Genomic DNA, 27295 nt, shown 5'->3' with positions numbered 1-27295 from the left:
CTTTTCTCCGAACCCTTGTTCACCTCTAAAGTCCCTAAATTTTTCTACATACTTCAAGATACTCTAACAGGGCAATCTGTACAGTCACTATAATCATCTGAACAACAATGGCAAAAGTATTTGACGCGGCAGAAGGTAATTGTTTTCCCTCTTCATCTTCCCCGCACGGGCAATCGCTCATCTTTCTAATTCTATTGAATCCAGTCGCAAAACATAATACCCCAGACAGTTGCTGGGTAATCCTTTATGGCAAAGTTTACGATGTAAAAACTTCTTCCTATCAGCTATTCCGGAAGAGAAATTAACTTAGTTTGTTTAGGTGACGGATTTCCTGTCAAACCACCCTGGCGGTGCAAAGATCATTCTGAAACTCGCAGGCACAGATGCAACCGAGGAATTTGACCCAATTCATCCACCCGGCACTCTGGAGGAGGACCTCAAGCCTGAGGCATGCTTGGGAACCGTAGATAAAAGCACATTACCCACGAAAGAGACGCCAGCAGCTAAGCAGGAGCCGACAGGGCCCCCACCAATGGAAGAACTTCTTAATTTGAACGAGATTGAAGATGTTGCCACGAAGCAGGTCAGCCAAAGGGCATGGGCTTATTATTATTCTGCATCCGACGACAAGGTCACCAAGTCTTTTAACACCGAGGTGTACCGCTCTATTCTACTACGTCCGAGGGTGTTTGTCGACTGCACGCGCTGCGAACTGAACACTTCTGCTTTGGGGTATAAACTGGGAATGCCCATATATGTGTCACCGGCAGCTATGGCACGTCTCGGTCACCCAGCAGGTGAGGCGGGTATTGCGGAGGCTTGTCGGAGCTTTGGAGCGATGCAAATCATTTCGAACAATGCATCTATGACCCCAGAACAGATTGTCAAAGATGCAGCACCTGATCAGGTCTTTGGTTGGCAACTCTACGTCCTAACTGAACGGAAGAAGAGCGAGGCCATGCTGGCTCGCATCAACAAACTGAATGCGATCAAGTTCATCGTTCTCACCCTCGACGCCCCAGTTCCTGGAAAGCGTGAGGATGACGAAAGAATGAGTTTTACTGGGGGAGTATCATCTGCACCAAAGGCTATCCAGAGTTTCATTGATGACACACCCGATATTACGCAAGGCACTGGTGGAGTTGGACAACAGCTATTTGCTGGCACCGATCCATCTTTGACTTGGAAAGTGACATTACCATGGCTTGCTAAGCACACTAGTCTTCCAATTGTCTTGAAGGGACTTCAAACCCATGAGGATGCATACTTAGCATCATTGCATACTCCACAGGTGAAGGGCATCATCCTTTCCAACCATGGCGGACGGGCCTTGGATACGGCACCACCAGCCGTACATACGCTAATGGAGATCCGAAAATACTGCCCCGAAGTTTTTGACAAATTGGAGGTCTATGTCGATGGCGGTATTCGTCGTGGCACGGATGTTGTGAAGGCTCTTTGCCTGGGAGCCAGGGCAGTGGGCATTGGACGCCCAGCTCTTTGGGGATTGGGTGCTGGTGGAGTTGATGGTGTTCGTCGAACATTGGAGAGTATGGTTTGTTCTGTTTTCAATTTGAGCCTGATGCTGACTATCTGGATAGTTTTGGCCGACGAAAGCAAGACCTGCATGCGGTTGCTCGGCGTTGAAAGAGTCGAGGACTTGGGTCCCCAACATGTATGTTCGCAGATCTCTATTCCAATCCTTTCAGCCAATACTGATATCTTAATCTTTCCAGATCAACACCCGTATTGTAGAGCAACAGATCTACGACGGCCCTTCCGGTCTTGCTTCTTTACGAAACATTTTCCGATCGAGACTATAGATACAAGAGTTTGATTTCAACTTTACTTAATCGACATCATACATATGAGATTATTCATATCTGTGGTCACATTATCAATCTCTTATTTTACTCACATGGATTCTTTCCAGTCAATCGCTCCATGGGATCTTCAAGGAAAATGTATCACTCAAGGTCCGCCATGAGAACAGAATTGGCGTCAAGGGCCATAAATTTGCATATAATGTGAAAAGTAGCATTCAATTCTAACAAAGCACCCGTGGACTCAAATTTTGCCGACTTTAAATTTCAGTCGTTCGTAGTGATGTGCTTGAAGCCGTGCCTAATGTATGCCGTGCAAAGAAGCCGGGCTGCAAGACGTTGATCGAACCGAAGCCGAAGCCGAGATATTCCAAGCTTCCGAGTTCCTGATCGATAACAGCGTGGTTAACCACATTCGGAACTCCTCGGATCTCGGAGGCTCGGGGGACTCGCGGTTTCGCGGCAAGATGAACTAGATTTATGCCATTAAGTTGGTTTGAAATGGGGAATTGCGGTCTGCAACACTCTAATAAGACCCACAGTGGCCTGTCTATCCCGATTTTACCGTGAAGAGTGGCTTTATGTCCCAGGTGAATATGGATATAAAGAGTTGGCCTCCCCAATCTACATCTACACAGTTCAAAGAAACAAAACCAAAGATACTTCACGATGGTTAATACTGAGCCTCACCTCTGCTTCCGATCCTTCGTCGAGGCCTTAAAGGCCGACAACGATCTGGTTGAGATCAATGACCCTGTCGACCCCAACCTCGAAGTTGGCGCCATCACTCGTCTGGTTTGTGAAACTAACGACAAGGCACCACTCTTCAACAACGTTATTGGCCAGCAAGATGGTCTCTTCCGTATTCTCGGTGCCCCAGCATCACTCCGTAACTCCCCCAAGAGCCGATATGGCCGTCTTGCACGCCATTTGGCTCTGCCACCCACCGCTTCGATGAAGGAAATCCTCGACAAGATGCTGTCAGCCAGCGAAATGACCCCTATCACTCCCCAGGTTTTGCCTACTGGCCCTTGCAAAGAGAATATACTGCTGGAGGACCAGATTGACCTTACCAAGCTGCCCTCCCCTAAGCTCCATCAGCATGACGGAGGAAAGTACATTCAAACATATGGAATGCACATTGTTCAGTCCCCTGATGGAACGTGGACCAACTGGTCCATTGCCCGTGCCATGGTTCACGATGACAAGCATTTGACCGGACTGGTGATCGAACCGCAGCACATCTGGCAGATCCACCAGATGTGGAAGAAGGAGGGCAAGGATGTGCCCTGGGCTCTTGCCTTTGGTGTTCCCCCAGCTGCCATCATGGCTTCTAGCATGCCCATCCCCGATGGTGTTAGCGAGGCCGAATATGTCGGTGCCATGACTGGCTCAGCTTTAGAGCTTGTCAAGTGTGATACCAACAACCTCTACGTGCCGGCCACCTCCGAGATTGTATTCGAGGGCACATTGTCTATTAGCGAGACTGGACCTGAGGGTCCCTTCGGTGAGATGCACGGTTACGTTTTCCCTGCCGACACCCACCAGTGGCCCCTCTACAAGGTGAACCGCATCACATACCGTGATAATGCAATTATGCCCATTTCTGCATGTGGTCGCCTGACTGATGAGACTGTAAGATGATACCCAACCTCAACCCTCCAACCATGTTACTAACTTCTGTTAAGCACACCATGATCGGAGCTCTGGCAGCAGCTGAGATTGGCAAGGTCTGCAAGTTGGCAGGCCTCCCCATCACTGACGCATTCTCACCCTTCGAGTCCCAGGTCACCTGGGTAGCTCTGAAGGTCGACACATCTCGCCTGCGTGAGCTGAAGACCACCTCGAAGGAATTCTCCAAGCAGGTCGGTGACGTCGTTTTCAACCACAAGGCAGGATACACCATCCACCGTCTGATCCTATGTGGTGAAGATATTGATGTTTACGAGGGCAAGGACGTCATGTGGGCTTTCAGCACTCGTTGCCGTCCTAATATGGATGAGACCTTCTTCGAGGATGTCCGTGGATTCCCTCTTGTTCCATACATGTCTCACGGAAACGGATCGCCTATTCAGGGTGGCAAGGTTGTTTCTGATGCTCTGATGCCGACGGAGTACACCACGGGGCGGGACTTCGTGGCTGCTGACTTCAAGAACTCGTACCCTGTTGAACTCCAGAACAAGGTTTTGGAGAACTGGACCAAGATGGGTTTCCGAAACGTTGAGTAGAGAGGATTCATATGCATCCAATTTAGCAGTCGACTTGTACATATGTATAGCATAGAACTATAGAACTCTCGGACTTTCAGCAGTTCTTCTAAGGTTCTACCTAGGCACTTCCATCCGAATTAGATGTAATGATACAATTCCTCGCCCGCATCTTGGGATGTCGGCTTCGCAAGAACATAAAGATACATTTCCTCAGAGTGAATCTCATCCACATTCTCGAACCCACATTTAGCCAAGACAGCCTGACTAGCCGGATTTGTCTTATAAAAAGAAGCATAGATCTTCTCCACTCGATCATCATCACCCGAGCTTCGTCTAGGCAGGTCCCACCACATCTTCAACAACATTCTCAAAGCCTCAGTCGCAAACCCCTTACCCCACGACTCGGGAAGAAGCGAGTACCCGATCTCCGGAGATGGTTCTACGACATGTATACATACGTATCCAATGACCTGTTCTTCTGTGACCGGAATGGCCTTGTCCACAATAACAAAGCCGAAAGAGCGGCCAATGTACGCTGCTGGCTTGGTGAATACCTTTGCTGCCCACCATTTTCGCGTTTGTTCAAGGCTCAAGAACGGCTCTTTAGGGAAGCTGGTTTATAAGCAACCTAGCGTCATGGGCCATTTCTTTAAAGTAAAGATACAGGGGCTACTCACTTCGTTACCGCGACTTCTGGACGGCACCGAACAGCGAAGAGTGCTGGCATATCGGCATCAGTGGCTGGCCGGAGTATGAGTCGACTACTCTCTATTGAAGGTGCGACTGGTGGGACAATAGCCCGAGGAGTCTGATATGGGACTTCGAAATCCAACATGTTACGATCTAAATTATTTGCTGATGCGGTAGAAGGGCCAAGGTAGAAAGAACTGCGACTTTTGAATATTTACAGGTATCAGATGGAGGGGTAAAGATGCTTACATTCGTTTTCTATAAGGGAGCTTAACCTAATTGAGAGCCCGCCTTTTAAAGTAGTATAAAGTGAAATAACATGCAATTTAGTTAGTTCATTATTTGAGCCAACCCCGTCCTAAATACTAAAGGAATTTATCGTAATTTTCATTCGTTTATGCTGCTGCTTGCTCTCTACTAGTGAGTGGCAAGCACCAGGTAAGCACCAAACCGTAAAAAGAAAATAGGTAAAGGAAATCTAGTATCTAGATATTTCCGTGATGTTGAAATATTCAATCATCATCGTCAAACTCTGCAAACTCCAAGACAACCCACTCGCAAAACTTATCAAAATCAGACCACCATTCTTGCAGGCGATTTGCCTTCAGTCCTTCCCCAAGAATACCATCTCCGACTTCACGTTTCCATTCAGTAGCTGACTGGTCCTCGAAACAGCTCCACAAGATAGAATTTTGTACCATCATTGCCGCACCGGCAAGGTCAACATTCTGCAGTCCTTGTATGGCCTGCCAATAATCGTGCGTTAACCCATTTCTGCCATGACCAAGAATGGCCGGGTCATCGTTGCAAAGCGAAACCGACACACCCCGGGATAGCAGTGCAGGCAATGGGTGGGACTTGATAGAATTTGCCAGACGAAGAATTTCGTTAGAGATCGGACAACATTCGACAAGGATTTTCTTCTCCTTGACAAGATCAATGAGTAGCGGGTGTTTGTAGAGCGAGAACCCATGACCAATTCGCCTTGTTCCTAGCAGGATAGCGTCGAAGAGATTGTGATCCGTCTCGTCGCCATCACCAAGACATTCGCCCGCATGGAAGAAGAAGGGAATATCGACTCCTTCCTCCATACATGTCTTGCGAAACCAAAATAGAAGTGGCACTAGGTCAACTAGGGGCCGACCGGCATCCTCTTGACCGACCATATCAAATCCACAGATCAGGTCGGGGAATTCGTGCTTGCTTATGATGCACTCATTCATAGTCTGGACAATGTCCTGATTTGAAGTCCTTCGTAGGCCAGCCCATATGATTCGTGCCGCGTAAAACCTCTTCCCTTCTTCTGTTTTCTTGAAACGTTGGATTTCCTCTTCAAACACATCGAAGAATTTTATGTAGTCGTATTCTGGTTCGTCCTTCCCTTCTGTTCTAAACTGGAAGAGAAAGACGACACGAAACTCCACATAACGAATCCCGTCTGCCGCTAGTTGTCCCAGCATTCGACGAAAGCAAGCCCGAAAAATGGGCTCGTACATTAGAATAGAATTGATTATGGGGAAAGTTCCCATAAACACTTTCCATATGGCATCGACTCCATCGTGGTATTTGTATGCGTGCTCGGGTAGAAGCATACATCGACGCGTCAACCATTTTCGGAAGCCATCTTCCCCTCCCTGGGGAAATGTGGATGCTGCTGTCTTGATAGGGATCAGTGATGAGGATTCATATCCATCAGTCCATATAACGGGCTTGTTATCAGCGGTAGTCGACTGAGACGAGAATTGAAATGAAACGGGCGCAGTCTCATAATCTTCTGAAGTAAGCAGAGGCTTGGGTGCGGATATATGGATTCCAGGTGTTGAAAATGCTTGATCGATCAAAAAATCTATATCAAACATGGCATCCATATGAGCGTGAAGAAGAGAGCCTTTGGGCATTTTTTCCACAATCTTCCAGAGATTGGTTTTCTCCATGCGGCCTTTTGCATGATGAAACATAACTCCTGGATAAATGATCTCATCTTCGCCATCTAGTCCTTGAGACCAGAGTTCTCTTTGCTCGCGAGCCCGGATCTGAGACACGATTTTACACGCGCGAGCAGCAATAGGTGACATTGATTTGCGAAATACCGCATCTTGAGTCATTGTTAATATTTCAAAGCGTGTCCGCGAGGTTTGAAGAAGCTATATTACCATGACGTCTCTTTTGCTCTTCAGCAATCAAGGCGTTTCGTCCCTGGAGATATTGTTGAATAAATTGATCTTCAACCTGAGGGATTCCCTCCGCTAGTTCCCAGGCGGTATCATCACTCATATTGATGCCCGAGTAACGAGTTGCACTGGACTTTTAGTCTGTCAAGAAAGTCTTTTGAATGAGTGGATGGTTATTTCTAATTGGTTAAAAATGGTTATAAAATCGTGTTCAGGAAGAAAGTAAAGAGTAAATGATGGGCTCTGACCTTGTTAAGTAGGCTTCTATCTTTGGTGCCTGAACTGGCCTGGCTTATTCAGTTATCAGGTGACGATAGCACGTGACGACATATCGCCAGTGCACAATCGGTGTCTCCGGTTCTATGAGAATCGAAGATGTTTCTTCGAACAATACGGGCACGAGCCCTACGCCCGACCTTACTACTGCGAGGTGGTCGTTTCGTGTCTTCGGCACCACTAATCCAAATCAACAATGGAACATTCTATCGACAATACCCATCGGAGAGCGATAATGCCGACAACGCACCTCTATACCCTGGGTTTAACTTCAGTATCTCCTCGGATCGCACTCCTTCAGAGCTAAAGCACTGGGCAGTGATTGGTCCTTCAGGTAAAACAGAACTTCTCAACATCCTGCGCGGCCAGTATATCTCAGTCCCGCCTAATGCACGATCATATCCATATCTCCGATCCGACGAGATTGCCGCAAAGGATCCCAATCTGCGCTATACAGAAAATGCGATCCAATATATCGGATTCAGTGGTGAGGGTGCTGGAGCCATTGGTGGTACCAGAGGCGCGTACTTAAGTGCGCGATACGAAAGCTTCCGTGAAGAAACCGACTGGAGCGTGGAGCAGTACTTAAGAGGTCAAACCTCGCTTAACCCATTAGAGGGCGAGGAGAATGGAACACTGAAAGACGAGAAGCTTTTTCAAGAAGTCGTTGCTGAGTTATACCTCTCTTCGTTGCTTGACATGCCTGTCGCAAACCTTAGCAATGGCCAGACTCGCCGAGCGCGCATTGCTAAAGCTCTTCTCCAGAAGCCAGAACTAATACTTCTTGATGAACCCTTCAGTAAGTTTTCAGATTGAGATATATTATAAAATATCATAACACTAATTGGGAACTTCTCAGTGGGATTGGACCCTGCCACGGTTCGAAGCCTCTCTGAGCTACTCCATCGGCTAGCAGCGAAATGCTCACCGCGGATAGTGCTTGCTCTACGCCCTCAGGATACAGTTCCTAAGTGGATTAACCATGTGCTTCTCGTGGGAAATTCCCATCGAGTCCATATGCAAGGTCCACGGTCAGAGCTTCCCCGGACATTGCATGTTTGGCGACATCTAGCGACAACGAAGGCTGTGAAAGGACTTAAAAGCCCAGAGGAGAAGGATATATTTCGCAAAGCTAAGAGTGAAGTTAAGTCTGGTGAACTCGATATACAGCTTGTTGAAGAATTCCTTACTGGTCATGAGCATACTCCCCTGTCTATTCCGGAGACAGTGTCAGATGGAGAACCGCTAGTTGAGATGGATGGTGTGCATGTACAGTATGGCGATAAAGCTGTTCTTGGTCACTGGACCCAGACTGTGGACGGTGTAGAAAAAGAAGGCCTGCACTGGATGGTTCGTCGAGGCCAGCGCTGGGCAATTCTAGGCGCGAATGGGTCTGGTAAAACAACTTTGCTCTCCCTGATCACATCTGATCATCCGCAAACATATGCTTTGCCGATTAAGCTGTTTGGACGCTCTCGCCTTCCAGAGGCCGGCAAGCCTGGAGTTTCCATTTTTGAGCTGCAATCTCGACTCGGTCATTCTTCGCCCGAGATCCACGCTTTCTTCCCACGGCGATTGACAGTGCGAGAATCCCTCGAGTCTGCTTTTGCAGAGACCTTCCTCTCGAAACCAAAACTTACCTATGAAAATGACCTCGACATCGATGCAGTTCTACGATTTTTCCAAACCGAGCTCGACATCAATGCAGCCAGCGCCATACCTGATAAAGTCAAGATCACAGACGATTTCCCTAAACTCACCTATATGAAAGACGAATCTCAGTTGCCCATGGACCATGACATCGAGTATGCGTATAATATCACATTCGGCCAGCTGAGTACTGCTCAGCAGCGAATCTTGCTGTTCCTGCGTGCTTTGATCCATCACCCAGATATTGTCATTCTTGACGAACCATTTTCAGGCTTAACCGCTTCTCAGGTCGAGAAGTGCATTCACTTCCTCGAAAAAGGTGACTCTCCACTAAAGCCGTCATCCACACCTACATCTCACATCCCACGGTTCCACGGTTTGACAGAAGACCAAGCCTTGGTTTTCATCAGTCATTTAAAAGAAGAAATCCCGGCCACTGTGCGACACTATATTCGACTCCCGTCAGATGCTGGCGACGAGACTGAAGCGCTAGACTTACGCATTGGAAGTCTCCAGAAAACTAGTGTCTTGAGCAATCCCGAAGTATGGGATCTTGTATGGTCTCCGCCATCGCATTTCCAACAACACGCCATTCCATTGAAAGGGCAAGATGGATCTTCGGACGCCAAATCTTACGATTGGTGGTCGATATAAGTACTTTGATTCCTGGCGGCGCTTACGTATGTGTATATAATTTGGCCATAGACTGCACAGTGGTTTATATAGAAAATATTTACAATTTCAACTCAATCTCATTAAATAAATGAATTATTTCAAGGGGAATTAGAATCAACCTTGGAAGCTTTCCATTTTGCTCGTCCTGAGCTCCCCTCTCGGCAGATCCTTATTATAAAGCCTTTATATTAAAGTCAAGCTTGCAAATAATTATCTGAAAAAGTGATGCCATGTTGTTGCATTTACAGCAAGCTAGCGAATTAGCTATCAAATAACCAGCTCAATAGTAAATCAATAGGCTGCCTTCTAATAAGCTGACAGCTAGGGCAAGCTAGGGTATCAGCCCTGCCCTAAACAACGCTAGTATCGCGATTGAATATTGCCATACGGCATGCCATTGAACTCGTGGAAAACAGCAAAGACACCGACGTTGGTGTTAAAACCAGGTTGTACGACCAGAGTTCGGTAAGGCAGTGGATTTGGGGTAGGAAGGTGCCACCCAGGTGGTTTTGTATCTTTTAGGATTCAACATCAATGAAGTCGTATCTCATGGTAAAATACATATAGTAAAACAAAAAAAAAAATTATATTACAAAGTTCTCGATGAACTCTAGATTCCCTTTTGCACAGCCCAGAAGTAGTTGCCCCAATCCTCGGAGCCAGGGACCATCTTCCACCCCAAACCAGGCACATAGATGGCACCGACACACTTCCACCGCATATCATGCAAGACACTTGGCCCGGCACGCGTGACACCAGAGTCAGCAGTACGCATCAAGCCTTCCTGTAGCCAACCGTGAAGTTCGGCAGGATTCACAAACTTGCTCCACTCATGCGTACCACGGGGCACGACTCCAAAAGGCCAAGGAGCCTCAGCAATGACCCGGTTCAGAATGAAAGACGGGACGGTGCGGGAGATTGTAGAGCCAATGAGCCAGCCACCTGGTTTTAACGCGCGTAAGCAGTTTTCCAAGAATGCAAGTGGTGTTGTGGTTGTAGGATCGATGTGTTCGAGGACTTCGAAGAGGGTGACCATGTCATATTGCGGATGTTTGGGTTTTGAAGAGGGTGTTGCTGATTCGGACGAAGCGGGATTTGTAGATGCGAGGACATCTTCCAATGTGGTGTTTAGGTACTGGAACTTGCCACTGCGTAGGTGGGAGTCAACTAGCGGGTCTAGACGGGCGTGTTCGCGCGCGACTTGGATTAATGACGTTGTAGGATCGATGGCTGTCATTGATGCGGCGCGCGTTGGCGTCGGTGCTGGAGCGGATGGGTCGAGAGGGATAGTGCGCGCTAGTGATTCAGCGAAGATGCCGCCGCCACAGCCTATGTCTAGGTAGTGGAGATTTGCGGAGGTCTCGGAGGACTCTGGAGAGGTTGGTGGAGGACTATCTGCTAGGCAGGATGCAATGAATTCGTGACGAAGTGGGTTCATCAGGTGCAGAATCCTGGATGAGCCCATTGGATCCCACCATGAGCTGGCGAGAGAAGTGAAGTGGGTGACTTCATCGCTAGAAACGGAAGATGTAGAGTGGTTGCGGGCTGTGGGAGGGGTTTGTAGCGCGGTGGAAGATCGTGTAGTGAGGAATCGGCAAGACGGCCTTGTCGTTGTGATTGGTGCACGGAGAGCACGGAGTGTGAGAGATCGAAGACTAGTGGGCGCCATTTTGGACTTCTGGCTTAGCCACGTCGAAAGTATTAACGGTCGACCTCTAGCTACTTTTCCGAATTTCCACTGGGCTGCGGTTAAGAGAACGTGGTTAGCAAGCCTTGTTGTTATGCAGGCGGTTTTCATCCTTATGCGGGTAGTAGCGCATATTCAAGAGCACGTACAGAGAATCTACAGGTGCAGTATAGGTGTTATTAGGGTAAACTTGGAAGCCAAATGAAGTTGCAGAAGACTTGAGAAAGTTGAAGGTATCCAAGCGGGTCCGGATGCACCACGTGATATTTAATCCATGAAGTAACTTAGCTAGTTTATCGATTCTTCTCCATGCCCGTGTCAACAAAATAACTATAGGTATTTTCCATAGTAGGTCGGAGGTAAGTTGACCAGGAAAAAATACACATGCAATGAGGAAATCAGAAAGAACAAAGATTGTCCCTGTAGCGTTGCCAATACTTCACACTGTATCTTCGAAGGTTACTTGACTCCAAGTACTAGTGAAACTGGTAATATGAAAGACCTTACAAGGTTCCAACATTTCGAGGGTTGGGGTATGGAATGGGTGCTCGCTTCCTCTGCTCTCGCCCGGATGTCTGCCATTCATTGCAGTATCTGACTCCAGAACAATCTATAGACAGGACTTATCCCGATGTCCACTTGGAACATCATTGCCATGTAATTTTGTGCATTATTTCCCCTGGTGTACCTGTCGCACAACAAGCTCTTCCATCTTCGCAAAGCCCTCAACAGCCTTCCCATAATGTTCATATACACCCTTCTGGTAGCCCTCAGCAATCTTCTCGATGAACTCATCTTCCTTCCATCGCTGACCAATCAGGTCCTCAAAAGTCTGATTTGGCTGCCGTTCTAAGCCCCAAACAGCCTTGTAAGCTGCACCGAGAGCGCACGCATTGTCACCGACATCGAGCTTGTAAACACCTTCTACACCGCCGAGGATCTCACCAGCAATCTGTGCAATTGCCTTATTCTTTGATCCGCCACCGACGAGGTAAACTCGTCGTGGCTGGGCCGGGAGATCGTTTCCGGGGCTCTGGGTGAGTTCTCGCGACCGAAGGCGCAATGAGAGCAATTGGCTTTCGACAATCGCGCGAGCTTCCTCTTCGGGGGTCAACCCGTCAGTGGTCTCTAGGTTTCCTGTGGCTGGGTCGTAGGTGAAACGCCACTGTCCTGAGGGGAGGTTAGGTACAATTTCTGGACGGGGGAAGAACAAGCCCAACTTCATGGGATCAGTGCGGTCTTGCTGGCCCAGGGCTGGAGTTTTGAGTGCGATCTCATCGAAATTGGCCCAGGGATGAGCTGGGGTATCTTTTTTCAGTTGGTTAATGGCATCGCGGACATGCTCGCGTGCGAGACCGCCGTTCTTGTAACAAAGCATGAACATATATAACCCAGGTGTGGTGGGGTGGTTGAAGAAGTGAGTGGCCGGATCAGGCTTATAACTCGGAGTGGACATAAGGAAGGTTGTGGATGTCCCCAGCGAAACCATTGCATCTGACGGCAAGAGTGGCAAGGCGAGGATTGTTGCTGGATTGTCGCCGGTTGCTGGGATAACGGTGCAGTCGGAGCTGAACCCGTAGCGCTGCGTAAAGTATGGGTGAACAGGGCCGAGGTGTAGGCCTCCATCCTCTGGCACCTCTCCCAGTTTCTTCTTCAGATCTTCCACGCCGAACTTGCCTGCGCACAGCTTGAGAAGACTTTCATCATAGGCGCCTTGCTTGATATTCCATAGATCCATTCCACACACGTCCGAGATATCGAAGGGAGCGATGTGGCCGAGGAAGAGCGAAGCAAGGAAGGAAGAAACTAAGGAGATACGTGCTGTCTTTTGGTAGACATCTGGGTGCTTTCGCGTGAACCGAAGGATCTGAGGGCCTGTGAATCGCTAGTGGAAGTCAGCCTCAGTCCCAATCCGCTATACGAACGATGTGCGTAGAAATAGAAATCGATCTCTTACATGATGAGCCTTGCTTCCTGTAGCCTGAGCGAGCTGCTCTTGTCCTCCAAGACAAGCATCAAATTCATCACATTCCTTCTGTGTGCTGGAATCTTGCCAATTGGGACTGTATGGGTGGGAGAACGCATCATGGAGCTGTTCTTCCAGTGACTTCTTAGAGTCAAGACTCTTGAGAAGCTGCTCTGCCTCGGTGTTCCAATAAACACTTCCATGCTGTTGTCCTGCAGCGCTAATTCCCTTCACGCGCTTAAAGTCTAGACCCTGCTTGCGCAAGCTGTCCAGCACAGTATCTAGGGCCTGCAGCCACAATGCGACTGGAGCGAATACTTCATGCTCTGCTTCATTGGTCATGACACCCTTTTTGATTGAGAAGCCGGTGGAATCGGCATCGAAGTCAAATTTGGCGATATACTCGACTTTCAGTTCAGAGTTCACTACCAAGCCCTTCAGCTGCTGGGTAGAAAGGTCAAACCCGATGTAGAGGGGTTGTGAAGCCATTGTGTACGTGGCTATTTATCACACAGAGCAGAAATGTAGGATTGAGAGTTATAAGCAAGAAATTGAGTAGATTTATATAGTGAAAAGGTGGACGTACGGGGTGATTTGGGGTAAAAGCAAGTGCGGGATATGGGGCAATGATGTAAACGGCCCCGCCAGTCCCACTGAACTAACCGGTACTCCAGAGCATAAGTCCTGTTGTGTAATAGACTTTTTGACTGTATAAAGCTGGGCCGTGTTCTGATCAGTGCGATTGACTTCTTTATAATTTAACCGGAATCAGTATGGACTCTTTTTTCGTCTTCGCCAATCAAATAGATTTTTAATTGTCGAAAAATCGCCAATGCTTCCATCTCGGCTAAATAAACCCTGCTAAATTAAAAAAGTCACTTGACCCTTAAAATACAGGTCACGCGATTACAGACTGGCTAGTGAGTCTAGATTACAAAAGCCACATCAACCTGTTGTTGACAAGAATGGAAGTGGTGGTGATATATCCCGCTCATCAAGGTAGAAGTCAGCTACTTAGAGCTGAATTGGAGATGTGCAGGTTGATCAGAGCTCGGACAGTTGGAACTGGCAATTCTATATTCGTAACTTGATGGAGTTCCAAAGTTATTAACACTAGTGTGTCTATGTAAAGAGTTCAACATAAGACGAGAGGAAGAGATTCCCAAAGTCGCCTCTGAAGCGGAAGAGTTCATCAGGACATAAGACTTCCCGGGTCTTGCGCATGGAGTTGTATACCATGATCGAAGCAAATCCCGATGAAAGCTGGGATATAAGATTGGTTCATGAATCCCATTGATGCGCCGGTATAAGAGAATTGGATGCGAGAGCAGAGATGTCGCAGATTTTTTTAGTCCTGTTCAAATATGAGAGCGCGGAGTGGGGCTGCAGGGCGTGAAAAGGCAGCTTGAACGATCCGAATTGATCGGAACAGTTGTGAGATTAGACATCTTCACTTCTCGGGTGCATCAGGGAGACGTTCGATAACGTATTTTCCACGGGCGACGCTCATGATGGGTGCTCCAGGAATTTTACTATAATCTGTCGTTAGATCAATTTTCTTGCACCCCAAGGTATAATCCGCCTACCGAATTCGTCTCTTTAAATCGCGATCGTTAGTAGCGGCAATGTAAACACGATGCTTAACGAGACGGTCAACAAGGCAATCATCAGCGTATGTGCCCTTGTGGTCGCAGCGGAGTCGCTCAAATCGTGGATCTTTGGCAACGCGAAGCGCAAGTCGGTATTTCGGTCCCAGCTTTTCTAACTCGGCAAGGACGCAATCGGTGATGACGGGTATACACTTGGCATAGAGACAGTCCATCATTGTAGGGATCATGTCAAGTTTGTGCTGAATAGTGTGAGAGATGAAATTGGTATCGACGAGAACGGAGTATGGAGGTGTGAGAGCGGTATTGTATTGGAAGAACATGGACGAAGGAGCCTGGGGTCTGGAGGTAAAAAGTACATTAGCTTCTGAATCCAGCTCAGCTTCCTTGAGCACTGATTCGGTGATCCTTACGCCTCTCGAATAAGATCATCCTTCTTGGGTTCTTTCTTGTCTTCGGATTTGTCTTTTCTGCATTTTTTGAATTAGAGGTCAGTCGTCAAGAGAACGCGATGAAACGAACAGGCGGTCATCACGCATTTTAATAGCGCGCTTTGTTTGCGCAAACTTGCGGCTTTTCTTTTGGACTCCCATGATGTTTGTGAGTAGATATAGGCTGATAAAATCGATGAGTGAAGAACGGAAAGATTTTTGTCCAAAACTTTCGTTATCGCGACTTATCGCTGAATGACTAATATTGACGCCTCAGGCACTAACAATTCTCAATTACAGTATTGAAGTTTTGATAGCATTCAAGGGAATGTTGTTAGATTCATAATGCCTAATTGTGATGGTATAATGAACTAGGTAGTAGGTTCTATTAGACTAGACAAGAATGCTTTTAAAAGCCAGAATGTACATAATACTACATCTACAGGCGCAACTTGATATTGGCCTTAACCATGAACAGTGCAATACCTGTCAATATAGCGGCATAGATCACCAGTATTGCCATTGCCTGTGGTGCGCCAATATCCAAAGTAGGGATACTCAAATTGACTGCACCGGTCAAAAGATTTGCAATCAGGAAAATTGCCAGGCCGCCATGATTGAAGGCATGTAAGATAGGGCTTGTCGCGAAGGATGTTTGCTCGTCTCTGCCCCCTTTGCTGGTGGCACGGTTGATAGCCGGGAAGAAAACAGTCTCGATCAGACAGAACAGAAAGAGCTGTGCACTATTGAAGGCTGCCACCCATAGGACATACGGCATATTGGCAAGGCGACGAGAAACTGGGATATTTGCGCCATAGCCAAATGCGTAGGTAGAGTTGAAAAAGAACAAGGTTATCCAGAACAATGTCTGTAAACCTATACGTTGCAACACTGATTTCCGGTTTTCGCGAGTGATTATACGAGCTCCCACGCCGCGCCCCGCGAGAAAGATGGCTAAGTACCCGAGGAAAGAGAAAATTCCCTCGCGGTTTTTGGAAAGCAAATCAGCTCCGCGGGGAGAGATGAGGATGTATTCCTTGAGATTAGTCGACTCGAGAGCCACCTGGTAGAGGACTGCGATGCCAATGGCCAACGCCTCATGCCAAGGAATGAAAACAGTCATGAGGTCGAAAATTTCCACAAAAGGAGGGAGAAAGCCTAGTGTGAAGAAAAAGTTCCAATGAACTCCATACTCGGTAACGTGCTCTGCGTAATCCAGCCCCTTCACACTCCACAAGCGGATCAAGCCTAGCACGAGCAAAGGGACAGAATGACGTATAGAGCCGACTAGTCTCTGCACCACCGTCTTAGGGGACCGAGAGTCACGAGACTTCAAAAGTGCACGCGCCGAAACAACACCAGCAGAGAATACAAACGAGCCAACGCCCATATCCATCAAAGAGGTTCCCCAGTTTTCGACCTTAGCCAAGCGGCGTGGGAAGACGCGGAAATCAACGGCGAGAATGGCGATACAGGTAATTACCATCATTGCTGATCGATAGGCAGTCAAGAATGGATGGATTGGCAGTGGCTCTGCCTGTTCTTGGGAGCGGTCATTCTGCACGACTTGTTTGCGGGGAGGTTTCGCTTTTTGCGGCGAGCGTATGCGGGGTTGTGTGAGGAAAAGTAAAACGGCCGGGGTAGCAAGAAGAATATTAAGAAGGAGTGGTGCTGAGGAATAGGCTGTTGTCGCGAATAATACAACTAGCACATTAAGTAGAAAGTCCGTCACGAGTGCCGCGGGCCCGTATGGCGTGAAGAAAGACAGCCGGGACTGCAGGGCAGACCAAAGGAGAACAGAGGTCTAGAATAACAGGACATGGTTAGATGTTGATTGCGACTGAGAGATCGGAGCTGAGGTCAGTACCGGAACGACCAATGAAATCAGATTGATGTCTGAAATGCTGCTTCCTGAGAGATTGGACACGAATGCCTCTTTTCGTGCCTTGTAGCTTGGGTCCATATTGAGAATAGTTGAGATATGAAGGCTGAGAAGCTGAAAGGGGTCAAATTCGTTCCATTGAAGACCTGGATCTGAAGGGATGATCTACAAATTACATAGGCCAACAACGGTTGAGTATAGTAGATCTGAACAACGTGGCGATCACCTGACGCCAATCCACTTCTACACTTCAATTCAAACACTTTCAGGAATACCATTTTAGAAAATTTCAGTAGCCCAACCACTAATTCTTCATTAAGAGTTCGTCTCAAGGTCATTTTTGATTCATTGAATGACACGGATTTGATCTATCCTACATCATGGAACATAGGCTTCTTGGTCACCTTCGCCGGACTATTATCTAGTGATATAGGATTCTTTGTAATTTGTAAAATTGGGAATAGGTTCAGGGAAAGAAGCAGAATATTTGAAATATCCCAGCTTCTAGCTTTATTGTACATATGATAATGAATTTTTAAAACATGAGGGGGAGTGGCGAGGAAGGACCAAGTCCAATGTGGCCTATGTTTTCGAAAGTCTCTTTAATGCGGTATCAGCCATTGAAATCCCTTCTTCATATCCTAGTCCCTGGGCAAGGGACTTAGCCTCAGTATAGCGTTGCTGAGCGATATCCGGCTTTTTCTGTAGCTCGGCCAATTCACCCAAGTTGTAGGTTGCCACAACGCAGGTTAAATCACACTCCTCGTCGCGAATCGGTGGCGTAATATGGGCTGCAACATCGAGAGACTTCAGTGCCCATTGTCGAGCTGCTTCAACAGACTGCTCTCGTGACACCGATTGCTTCTGCTGGGTTCGGGATGGCTGTTGTAGCTGGCCGGCCAAGGCACTGGCAACGTCATTCAGTAGTACAACTTGCTTGCATGATGGTGAATCACCCTCAACTGCACGGATCATATCCAACGCGCGCAGGTATAGCGGCAGAGCAAGATCATAGCGCTCATTAGTAGTATAAGTAGAGGCAAGTTCGGCCAACGCAACTGCAATCTCGCTCATGTTCAGCCAGGAGTCGCCCTCGGCGCCCTCGGTAGCTCCTCCACCAACAGGGAGGCCAAGCTTTTGCCGGCGGTGCATCTCCTTTAGACACAGCTCGACGGCAGCGACCTGCGCAGCCTCGGCTTTCTTCTCATCTTGGATATGGTCGCTGGAGTATAGTTCAGCCAGTTTCATTTGAATTCCAACTACCTTCTTTAAGGCTCGATCCCGTTGTTGAGCCTCAAACTCTTGTAATTCCAGCAATTCCTGCTCCTTATCTTCTGAAGCTTCCACGTTGATTTGAATATTCTCAGTTATGGGTTTCTTCTGGGCTGCTCCATCCTTGAGCTCCGAGATTCCAGATGCGACAGGCTCTATCCTTCTCGCTTCGTCTATCCAACTCAGAGCCTCATTTTTAGTCCGCTCCAACACATCGATCGCCGGCTTCACTAATCCAGCTTTCTCCAGCATCATCGCTACCTGGAGTTTAATTCCCAGGACCTCATCTGAGAAAGGGTGCATGTCCATCTCGATAGCTATCCGCAGGGCCTCCTTGTAAGACTTCAGTGCCTTAGCCGGGTTCAGGTCAATTTCGGTATAGTATATCGCCGTGCGCAAAGAATCAGCCACTGGTGGTGGAAACTTCGTGTACTGTGGGCTCACGCGCGTGATTTCGACATAGGAAATATAGGTAAACGCAATAATTCCACCGACAACTGAGACAATGGCGAGAGGAAGTAGAACCGGGTTTTTGCGGAATATTCCTTTCGATGCTTCACGGAACTTTAGGCGCACGCGCTGAGCGATGGAGATATATCTCGGACTAGGAAACGAACGGCTCAACGTGTTTGCGTTGCCGGATTTTGATTGGAGAGTAGGGCGCACATTATGGGCGTGTATTGATCGGGTCAAAGTCCGGGGTGCTTGGACAAGTCTGGGGAGATATGCACCCGTGCGCCTCGATGCCGCGCGGAACATTGAGACTGGAATGCTCTTGTGCAAGGAACTAATCAAGCTTGTTTGTAGGGTTGAATCGAGCTTCAAACTGCCTAGGTATGTGATATCACCTGAGAAGGTTGAGAAAGTTGCTACTTGATTTTCTGCCAAGGTTTCCCTCTCCGCTCTCCACAATTAGTTATGACGTGCAGAATAAACTTCTTTTCAATTAACGCGACACTACACCTAACCAATGTCACAATAGATGACTTTTAAAGATCTCGCCATTGAACGCTCTAAACTTTACAACAAGAAAGCGAGGGCGCTACAGACGTGCAAAACTCAATTTGTTCAAAAGTGGTGGGATACCTCATACGATGAGTATGTTGCTGGAAATGACTTCTCAGAACGCGATATAACACCTCTATTCGAGATCTACAGAAAATATATCCCAGAGCGTTCCAGACTGAGCGAGAATTTATTCAAAAAGACAACATTAGACAGTGAAATTGGCCGATAGTGCTTAGAAGACATGGTATCGCTTTACAAATCTACAGACCGAGTCGTTTACTACCCCGGTATGTCGCCTATCGATGGGCGATGTCCAACATGCTCGAAGTCTATGACAGAGTATGTGGTCTAATCTTTGGGATATGATGTTTTATTGCTTATCCGAATGACAGTAAAGCTTTGATGCCCGATTTGTCTGTCAAACGAACATTTTTATTCCGGCTCACGATTTACACTGCTCAACCAATATATGGCGCAAGAGAGAATTCGAGCTCAACCTTAGAGCATGTAACGGTAGGGACAAGGTATATAGCCTTATTTGTCCAGTTTTGGCCGTGATAGCGAGCATTTCCAAGAAACATATCATATGCCAACACAAATATTGAATGTAAAACGCTTAGTGCATAATTGGCCTTGGTGATACCGTTACTGAAAAATGATGGCTGAGGGAGTGAATTTGGAGAAAAATACGTCGAGCAAAACGGGCCCAGTTGCTTACTAGGCCGGTTGAGTGTCCGGCGAGAGCGATGTCAATAGGCTAGTCCCACTGCTAGGTAGCGTAGTTTCACATACATCTGTGTGCGCAGTACTATGATCATACCTGGAGTGGCCACAATGCGGGCTTCTCTTTTTGTTCCGCTGAGAATGCAAAAACTGCACGCCCGAGTATCAACAGTAGCTATATATTGGAGGCTCGCGGGAAAATTTGCACTGAACAGCCTATCGATGAAACCAACGAATAACCCGTGGGATTTATCCTGAAATTTCAGCAGCGCTGACATCCATGAATGATAGACTTCCAAGGTTGAAATATTCATCTTACAGGAAGGAGAATATGGATCGATCCATGGATGACGAGTTGAAAGTTCTCGTCACCAAATCTCATTACCAAAATCACTATGTAGGTCTTGTTTAAATTCCTAGGTAACTATACGTACCATATTTCCTCCACCGGGTGAGACTTTCCTATCTTAGTTGCCGCCGCTTTTATGAGGGCGCTCAGTAAATTTTAGTCTGGGGCTCAGACTCGGTGAACTGCTCAGTACCAATCGCAGACCACTATCAATATTTGTAAGTGCGATCCTCTTTTTGAATTTCTTAGCACTGCCTCAGGACTTTTACAAAGTATTGCCTTTACCATGCAATCTAGGACAGTCTTCCAGCGGGGCCAGCAAATAATGGGACCCTGGTCGAGGATTTACTGCCGAAAATTTGCTGTTTTATTCTCGAAGCCGAAAGGATGGATTGCACGAGGAACGTATGATGTATAGGCTGAGAGGAAGATTGAGTTGCTGACCATCTGTGGTTGCGAAATCCCAGGCAGACCTCGCCAGCTGAAACTCCTTGCAGAGCCAAATGATGGGCAAATAAAATCAGGAACTGGAAATTGAAAGCATTTTTAATAATGAAAACGAGAATGTGCCCTAGATATGACACAGTAAGAGGGAATGGGGTGCTATCATTAATAGAAGATTTTCGAGCTTGTACATCCACCCACCACTGGTATTGCGCCGGATTAGCCATGGATATATGCACAAATCAACTGTAGTCGAGGGGAGAGTGGCGCAGACAGCCGTAAGCGATGTGATTTGTTTGCGGGAGATGCGTCGGTCATGGGCGGCACAGCCTCACCTAGCCGAGATAGGATCGTTTTATACGCCAATCAGGGATATTCGACGCTAGCACCCTCTATGGCTGACTTCCCCTCATCTGCAGTTGAACTTGGGGCAACTTCTGAAATCCACTTGAAGGAAGTTACGGAGGACCATGATCAGATCAACGTAGTTTCCTATATCTGCACCCTCAAGAAACTTCAGTTGTCTTCATTGTGTATTACACGCAGTCTCCCTGATGGCTCTTCAACTGTCCCGGAGAGTAAAGCATCAGGGGGCAGACCCAGCAAACTCCCTCAATAAAGCATTGGAGAATTTTCAGAATATATTGACAGATGAGCAGAAGCGAGATTTCCAAGGAAACACCACAACCCCGGATATTGGGAGTGTCATCGAGTTTGTCGCACAAATCGATGCTAAGAACAGTAGCATGACCAGGAGATGTGTGGCTCCCCGGTTGTGTACCTTCCTGGAGGCAACACAGCAGTTCGTCGGTGTTGTGGACACATTCGTCAGCTGTAATCCGACTATCGCTGCCCTCGTCTGGGGTGGTGTGAAAACTGCCATATTGACGGCAAGCAATGTCGCGTCTTACTTTGACAAAGTTACTAGCATGATCATGGAAATCGGCAAATCCTGTCCGACATATCAACTATTTGGCCTACTATATCCCGGCTGCATTAGTCTCCAACGTGCACTTTGTGATTACTATGCCGTCATCATTGATCTGTGCATCAAGATCATTGAAGTTTCCCGTCGGACCACCCTCAAGCAAACTCTTTCGTCGATCCTGGTCCCATTTGATTCCGAATTTAAACTGTTGCTGGATCGACTTAAGGAGGCTAAAGATGAGATAAAACTGCAGATATCACTCGCGTCAAAGCAAGCAGATCAAGAAGCAAAACAGCTGCTGGAGTATGAAAGCCGACAGAACTCAAAGTTTCGACCTTCGGCCCTAAACTTCTTCCAAACATCACTGAAACACCAGGCTGAGGTAGACAAATTGCAAATTGATAGGAGAAAGAGAAAAACAGCGACATTGAAGATGAGCATTCGAAATAACCTTTCTCTCGTCAATCATGTTTCTCCTTGGAGACAGGCTTTGAGGCAAAGGGTTTCGACCACAGCTGAGTGGCTTCAGAATGAGTCAATCTTCTGTAGATGGAATGAAGATCCACAAACAGTGGTACTCTGGTGTTCAGGAACCATTGGCATGGGTAAGACAGTGCTCATGTCTAATGTGGTGGCTCAGCTGCATGCGGTGCGCAAGAGCAACGAAATCTTGACTTATTACTTCTGTCGCGTCGACGATGAAGCATTTTTGTCCGCGAGGAACATCCTTGGAAGTTTGGCTCGTCAAATGATTGATAATCAAATTGATCAAGGCAAATATGAAACTCTACTTGCTTTAGAGGAGAGCAGCCGGAACCTCAGTACGAATGATGTCATTTCATTTTTATTATCTCGTCTAGAGGCCGATAAGAAGTACTATGTTATCTTGGATGGTCTGGATGAATGCGAGGACCATCAGATTCAAGCGGTGGGACAGGCTTTGGCTGAGCTCTGCAACAGCTGTCTTGAAGGGTTCAAAATCCTTTGCGCAGGCCGGCCTGGCCTTGAAAGGAAATTGCTCAAAGCGAACATACCGCAATATATAGTCACTGTGAATAAAGAAAAGGTTGAGTCGGACATAGATCGCTATATTATCACAAACTTAGAAATTTGTCTGGAAGAGAAAGTTTTGACTCTCCGGGATCCAACGCACATTACGAAGATATACAATACCCTACGGGACAGAAGCGACGGAATGTGAGTATTCAAACACTACCTAACCGGAGATCTATGGGAGGAACAAGTTTTATAACTCGCAATCCCAAATGCCTTACTAACAGACAAAAACCCCATAGGTTCCTTTGGGTTCGTCTCTGCATCGAAGAGCTTTGCGCACAGAATTGTGATGATGACATCTTGGAAGCACTGAAAAATCTTCCAATTGGCTTATCTGAACTTTATGATCAAAAGCTTCGTCGTGTCCGAGAAGGACGGGCGACTAGTCAGGCAATTAAAGTACTGGAATATTGCGGGATAGTAAAGCGGCCATTGACAGTTACGGAATTTCGAGAGGCTCTCAGCGTCTCGCTAGATCAAAAGTCTTTTGACTACGGAAAGATGCCCAACAATATGCATAAGATTTTCAACGGTTGCTATGGATTCATATTCGTCGATGAAGAGGAAGACACTGTACACTATGTGCATCACAGTGTGAAGCAGTATCTTTTTATCACCAGCGATCTACACAAAGCCATATTTGACATTACAAAAATTGATCAGGATTTTGGGTTCCTTTGCATGACATATCTGGACTTCAGCAACTTCAAGTACCAGCTAACGAAATTTAACAAGGGTTCCGATACTCCCATCAACCCCCTTCAGCTTGTTACTCTCCCCGTATACTCATCCAGCGGAGTGAGCAGTAAAGTGGCCCAGAAAATTCTATCTCAACTTCGCAGCCTGCGCAATCTCAGTGCTCGAGAAATAGAGAGGACGGCACGAGATGCAGTTGGATATGAAGAGTCTGTGCAGCTGAAGCTTGGAATCCAGGAGCAAGGGTTTCAGTTTCGAAACTATGCTATGGATTACTGGCTCTATCATCTAAGTGATTTTACCGACGATGCGAGCAGTAAGAAATGGCAATTGTTTTGCCGATGTATAGAAGGGAATGACATTGCTGCATGCAAACCTTGGGAGCCGAAGCAACATACCCACTTCAAGGCAGATAATATGCCGAACGCGATGCAATGGCTATTGTCCCGTGAACATTACGCATTACTTTTATACTTTGGGAAACATCAATCTCACCTTCTGACCGACGAGATGAAGCATGAAATTCTTCGCCGCGCCGACATTCGCAATCGTTATCGCTACACTGAGGTGTTAGTGAAGTTTCAGAATACCAGCGACATCTTGGATCGTGGGTTGTCGCATGCTGCCGCAGATGGATGCAATCGTTCCTTGTCAGTGTTGCTCGAAGTAGGGGCTAGCGTCGATGTTATATTGAATGGCCGAACAGCTCTCCAAACAGCAGCAGAAGGTGGTCACCTCGAGGTCGTGCAGGCACTACTAGCAGCTAAAGCCGATGTTAACGCATCTCCTGCTAGAAGTGACGGCAGAACAGCCCTTCGAGCAGCAGCAGGAGGTGGTCACCTCGAGGTCGTGCAGGTACTACTAGCAGCTAAAGCCGATGTTAACGCATCTCCTGCAGATTATTACGGCAGAACAGCCCTTCAAGCAGCAGCAGGAGGTGGTCACCTCGAGGTTGTGCAGGCACTACTAGCAGCTAAAGCCGATGTTAACGCATCTCCTACTATATTTGGTGGCAGAACAGCCCTTCAAGCAGCAGCAGGAGGTGGCCACCTAGAGGTTGTGCAGGCACTACTGGCAGCTAAAGCCGATGTTAACGCGTCTCCTGCTGGACATGACGGCAGAACAGCCCTTCAAGCAGCAGCAGGAGGTGGTCACCTCGAGGTCGTGCAGGTACTACTAGCAGCTAAAGCCGATGTTAACGCATCTCCTGCATATTATTACGGCAGAACAGCCCTTCAAGCAGCAGCAGGAGGTGGTCACCTCGAGGTCGTGCAGGTACTACTAGCAGCTAAAGCCGATGTTAACGCATCTCCTGCTAGAAGTGACGGCAGAACAGCCCTTCGAGCAGCAGCAGAAGGTGGCCACCTCGAGGTCGTGCAGGTACTACTGGCAGCTAAAGCCGATGTTAACGCATCTCCTGCAGATACTTACTGCAGAACAGCCCTTCAAGCAGCAGCAGGAGGTGGCCACCTAGAGGTTGTGCAGGCACTACTGGCAGCTAAAGCCGATGTTAACGCATCTCCTGCTGGACATGACGGCAGAACAGCCCTTCAAGCAGCAGCAGGAGGTGGTCACCTCGAGGTCGTGCAGGTACTACTAGCAGCTAAAGCCGATGTTAACGCGTCTCCTGCTGGACATGACGGCAGAACAGCCCTTCAAGCAGCAGCAGGAGGTGGTCACCTCGAGGTCGTGCAGGCACTATTGGCAGCTAAAGCCGATGTTAACGCGTCTCCTGCTGGACATGACGGCAGAACAGCCCTTCAAGCAGCAGCAGAAGGTGGTCACCTCGAGGTCGTGCAGGCACTACTAGCAGCTAAAGCCGATGTTAACGCATCTCCTGCTGGAAGTGGTGACGGCAGAACAGCCCTTCAAGCAGCAGCAGGAGGTGGTCACCTCGAGGTCGTGCAGGCACTACTGGCAGCTAAAGCCGATGTTAACGCATCTCCTGCTGAACATAACGGCAGAACAGCCCTTCAAGCAGCAGCAGAAGGTGGTCACCTCGAGGTCGTGCAGGCACTACTAGCAGCTAAAGCCGATGTTAACGCATCTCCTGCTGAACATAACAGCAAAACAGCCCTTCAAGCAGCAGCAGAAGGTGGTCACCTCGAGGTCGTGCAGGCACTACTAGCAGCTAAAGCCGATGTTAACGCATCTCCTGCTGGAAGTGGTGACGGCAGAATAGCCCTTCAAGCAGCAGCAGGAGGTGGTCACCTCGAGGTCGTGCAGGCACTACTAGCAGCTAAAGCCGATGTTAACGCATCTCCTGCATATTATTACGGCAGAACAGCCCTTCAAGCAGCAGCAGGAGGTGGTCACCTCGAGGTCGTGCAGGCACTACTAGCAGCTAAAGCCGATGTTAACGCATCTCCTGATAAATTTGACGGCAGAACAGCCCTTCAAGCAGCAGCAGGAGGTGGTCACCTCGAGGTCGTGCAGGCACTACTGGCAGCTAAAGCCGATGTTAACGCATCTCCTGCATATTATTACGGCAGAACAGCCCTTCAAGCAGCAGCAGGAGGTGGTCACCTCGAGGTCGTGCAGGCACTACTAGCAGCTAAAGCCGATGTTAACGCATCTCCTGCATATTATTACGGCAGAACAGCCCTTCAAGCAGCAGCAGGAGGTGGCCACCTAGAGGTTGTGCAGGCACTATTGGCAGCTAAAGCCGATGTTAACGCGTCTCCTGCTGGACATGACGGCAGAACAGCCCTTCAAGCAGCAGCAGAAGGTGGTCACCTCGAGGTCGTGCAGGCACTACTAGCAGCTAAAGCCGATGTTAACGCATCTCCTGCTGGAAGTGGTGACGGCAGAACAGCCCTTCAAGCAGCAGCAGGAGGTGGTCACCTCGAGGTCGTGCAGGCACTACTGGCAGCTAAAGCCGATGTTAACGCATCTCCTGCTGAACATGACGGCAGAACAGCCCTTCAAGCAGCAGCAGAAGGTGGTCACCTCGAGGTCGTGCAGGTACTACTGGCAGCTAAAGCCGATGTTAACGCATCTCCTGCAGATACTTACTGCAGAACAGCCCTTCAAGCAGCAGCAGGAGGTGGCCACCTAGAGGTTGTGCAGGCACTACTGGCAGCTAAAGCCGATGTTAACGCATCTCCTGCTGGACATGACGGCAGAACAGCCCTTCAAGCAGCAGCAGGAGGTGGTCACCTCGAGGTCGTGCAGGCACTACTAGCAGCTAAAGCCGATGTTAACGCATCTCCTGATAAATTTGACGGCAGAACAGCCCTTCAAGCAGCAGCAGGAGGTGGTCACCTCGAGGTCGTGCAGGCACTACTAGCAGCTAAAGCCGATGTTAACGCATCTCCTGCTGGAGATGACGGCAGAACAGCCATTCAAGCAGCAGCAAAAGGCGGCTTTTCCAAGATTGTGGAAATACTAGAACTGTCTGGCGCAAAATGACAATATGCTATCTTCACAGTGCTCTTCTCCTGTATTGTATCATTCCTTTCGTTGATAAACTTTTACAAACATCTTTTTTCCTGGCGTAGTATTCTACAACGATAATACTACATAGATTCTATTAGGCAAAAGCTGATGTTAATTAAGCCCAAAAAACAAGTCTATCAAATATTTTCCGTCACGGGTTGAATATTCATAAGCCTGATTATACATGGGCATTGGTTTTTGGTTTGGTTTGGGTCGAAGTATATCTTAACATATACATCTGATGTTAAAGCTACTCAAAATGACCCTACTAAGCCTGATTTACCAGTTTTGACGCCGAACAGGCGGCAAATTA

At 47.8% G+C, this 27295-nt stretch overlaps 11 protein-coding genes across 11 annotated transcripts; 4 read left to right on the top strand and 7 right to left on the bottom strand.

Annotated features, from left to right (window-relative positions):
* Positions 1-107: 107 nt before the first annotated feature.
* N7495_003350 (FMN-dependent alpha-hydroxy acid dehydrogenase) lies at positions 108-1823 on the top strand (the record flags this gene model as incomplete). The annotated part of the gene is made up of 5 exons (XM_057206019.1): positions 108-135; positions 205-263; positions 320-1550; positions 1602-1675; positions 1737-1823. The coding sequence occupies 5 exons, from the start codon at positions 108-110 to the stop codon at positions 1821-1823; spliced, it is 1479 nt and encodes a 492-aa protein (XP_057066626.1).
* Positions 1824-2492: 669 nt separating this feature from the next.
* N7495_003349 (UbiD family decarboxylase) lies at positions 2493-4051 on the top strand (the record flags this gene model as incomplete). The annotated part of the gene is made up of 2 exons (XM_057206018.1): positions 2493-3458; positions 3512-4051. 2 exons carry the CDS (start codon positions 2493-2495, stop codon positions 4049-4051), a joined length of 1506 nt encoding a protein of 501 aa, XP_057066625.1.
* A 119-nt stretch (positions 4052-4170) lies between these two features.
* On the bottom strand, positions 4171-4868 carry N7495_003348 (GNAT family N-acetyltransferase; the record flags this gene model as incomplete). Its single annotated transcript, XM_057206017.1, has 2 exons — positions 4171-4645; positions 4711-4868. 2 exons carry the CDS (start codon positions 4866-4868, stop codon positions 4171-4173), a joined length of 633 nt encoding a protein of 210 aa, XP_057066624.1.
* Positions 4869-5235: 367 nt separating this feature from the next.
* N7495_003347 (putative CECR1 family adenosine deaminase) lies at positions 5236-6997 on the bottom strand (the record flags this gene model as incomplete). Its single annotated transcript, XM_057206016.1, has 2 exons — positions 5236-6818; positions 6877-6997. The coding sequence occupies 2 exons, from the start codon at positions 6995-6997 to the stop codon at positions 5236-5238; spliced, it is 1704 nt and encodes a 567-aa protein (XP_057066623.1).
* A 272-nt stretch (positions 6998-7269) lies between these two features.
* On the top strand, positions 7270-9474 carry N7495_003346 (putative ABC transporter; the record flags this gene model as incomplete). The annotated part of the gene is made up of 2 exons (XM_057206015.1): positions 7270-7969; positions 8030-9474. The coding sequence occupies 2 exons, from the start codon at positions 7270-7272 to the stop codon at positions 9472-9474; spliced, it is 2145 nt and encodes a 714-aa protein (XP_057066622.1).
* Positions 9475-10105: 631 nt separating this feature from the next.
* N7495_003345 (3-demethylubiquinone-9 3-methyltransferase) lies at positions 10106-11164 on the bottom strand (the record flags this gene model as incomplete). The annotated part of the gene is made up of 1 exon (XM_057206014.1): positions 10106-11164. The coding sequence occupies one exon, from the start codon at positions 11162-11164 to the stop codon at positions 10106-10108; it is 1059 nt and encodes a 352-aa protein (XP_057066621.1).
* A 688-nt stretch (positions 11165-11852) lies between these two features.
* On the bottom strand, positions 11853-13637 carry N7495_003344 (xylulokinase; the record flags this gene model as incomplete). Its single annotated transcript, XM_057206013.1, has 2 exons — positions 11853-13067; positions 13140-13637. 2 exons carry the CDS (start codon positions 13635-13637, stop codon positions 11853-11855), a joined length of 1713 nt encoding a protein of 570 aa, XP_057066620.1.
* A 961-nt stretch (positions 13638-14598) lies between these two features.
* N7495_003343 (rRNA-processing FCF1 family protein) lies at positions 14599-15348 on the bottom strand (the record flags this gene model as incomplete). Its single annotated transcript, XM_057206012.1, has 4 exons — positions 14599-14680; positions 14735-15097; positions 15169-15225; positions 15278-15348. 4 exons carry the CDS (start codon positions 15346-15348, stop codon positions 14599-14601), a joined length of 573 nt encoding a protein of 190 aa, XP_057066619.1.
* Positions 15349-15625: 277 nt separating this feature from the next.
* Positions 15626-17149, bottom strand: gwt1 (putative GPI anchor biosynthesis protein Gwt1; the record flags this gene model as incomplete). Its single annotated transcript, XM_057206011.1, has 2 exons — positions 15626-16990; positions 17054-17149. 2 exons carry the CDS (start codon positions 17147-17149, stop codon positions 15626-15628), a joined length of 1461 nt encoding a protein of 486 aa, XP_057066618.1.
* Positions 17150-17650: 501 nt separating this feature from the next.
* N7495_003341 (TPR domain protein) lies at positions 17651-19099 on the bottom strand (the record flags this gene model as incomplete). The annotated part of the gene is made up of 1 exon (XM_057206010.1): positions 17651-19099. One exon carries the CDS (start codon positions 19097-19099, stop codon positions 17651-17653), a length of 1449 nt encoding a protein of 482 aa, XP_057066617.1.
* A 2319-nt stretch (positions 19100-21418) lies between these two features.
* Positions 21419-26955, top strand: N7495_003340 (ankyrin repeat domain-containing protein; the record flags this gene model as incomplete). The annotated part of the gene is made up of 2 exons (XM_057206009.1): positions 21419-22989; positions 23088-26955. 2 exons carry the CDS (start codon positions 21419-21421, stop codon positions 26953-26955), a joined length of 5439 nt encoding a protein of 1812 aa, XP_057066616.1.
* Positions 26956-27295: the final 340 nt, after the last annotated feature.

This window comes from Penicillium taxi, assembly GCF_028828555.1.
Source record: "Penicillium taxi strain IBT 34144 chromosome Unknown utg000002l_segment0_segment0, whole genome shotgun sequence".
Classification (NCBI taxonomy): domain Eukaryota; kingdom Fungi; phylum Ascomycota; class Eurotiomycetes; order Eurotiales; family Aspergillaceae; genus Penicillium; species Penicillium taxi.
The sequence above is the reverse complement of the archived record's forward strand: the minus strand, read 5'-3'. Positions and strand labels throughout refer to the sequence as shown.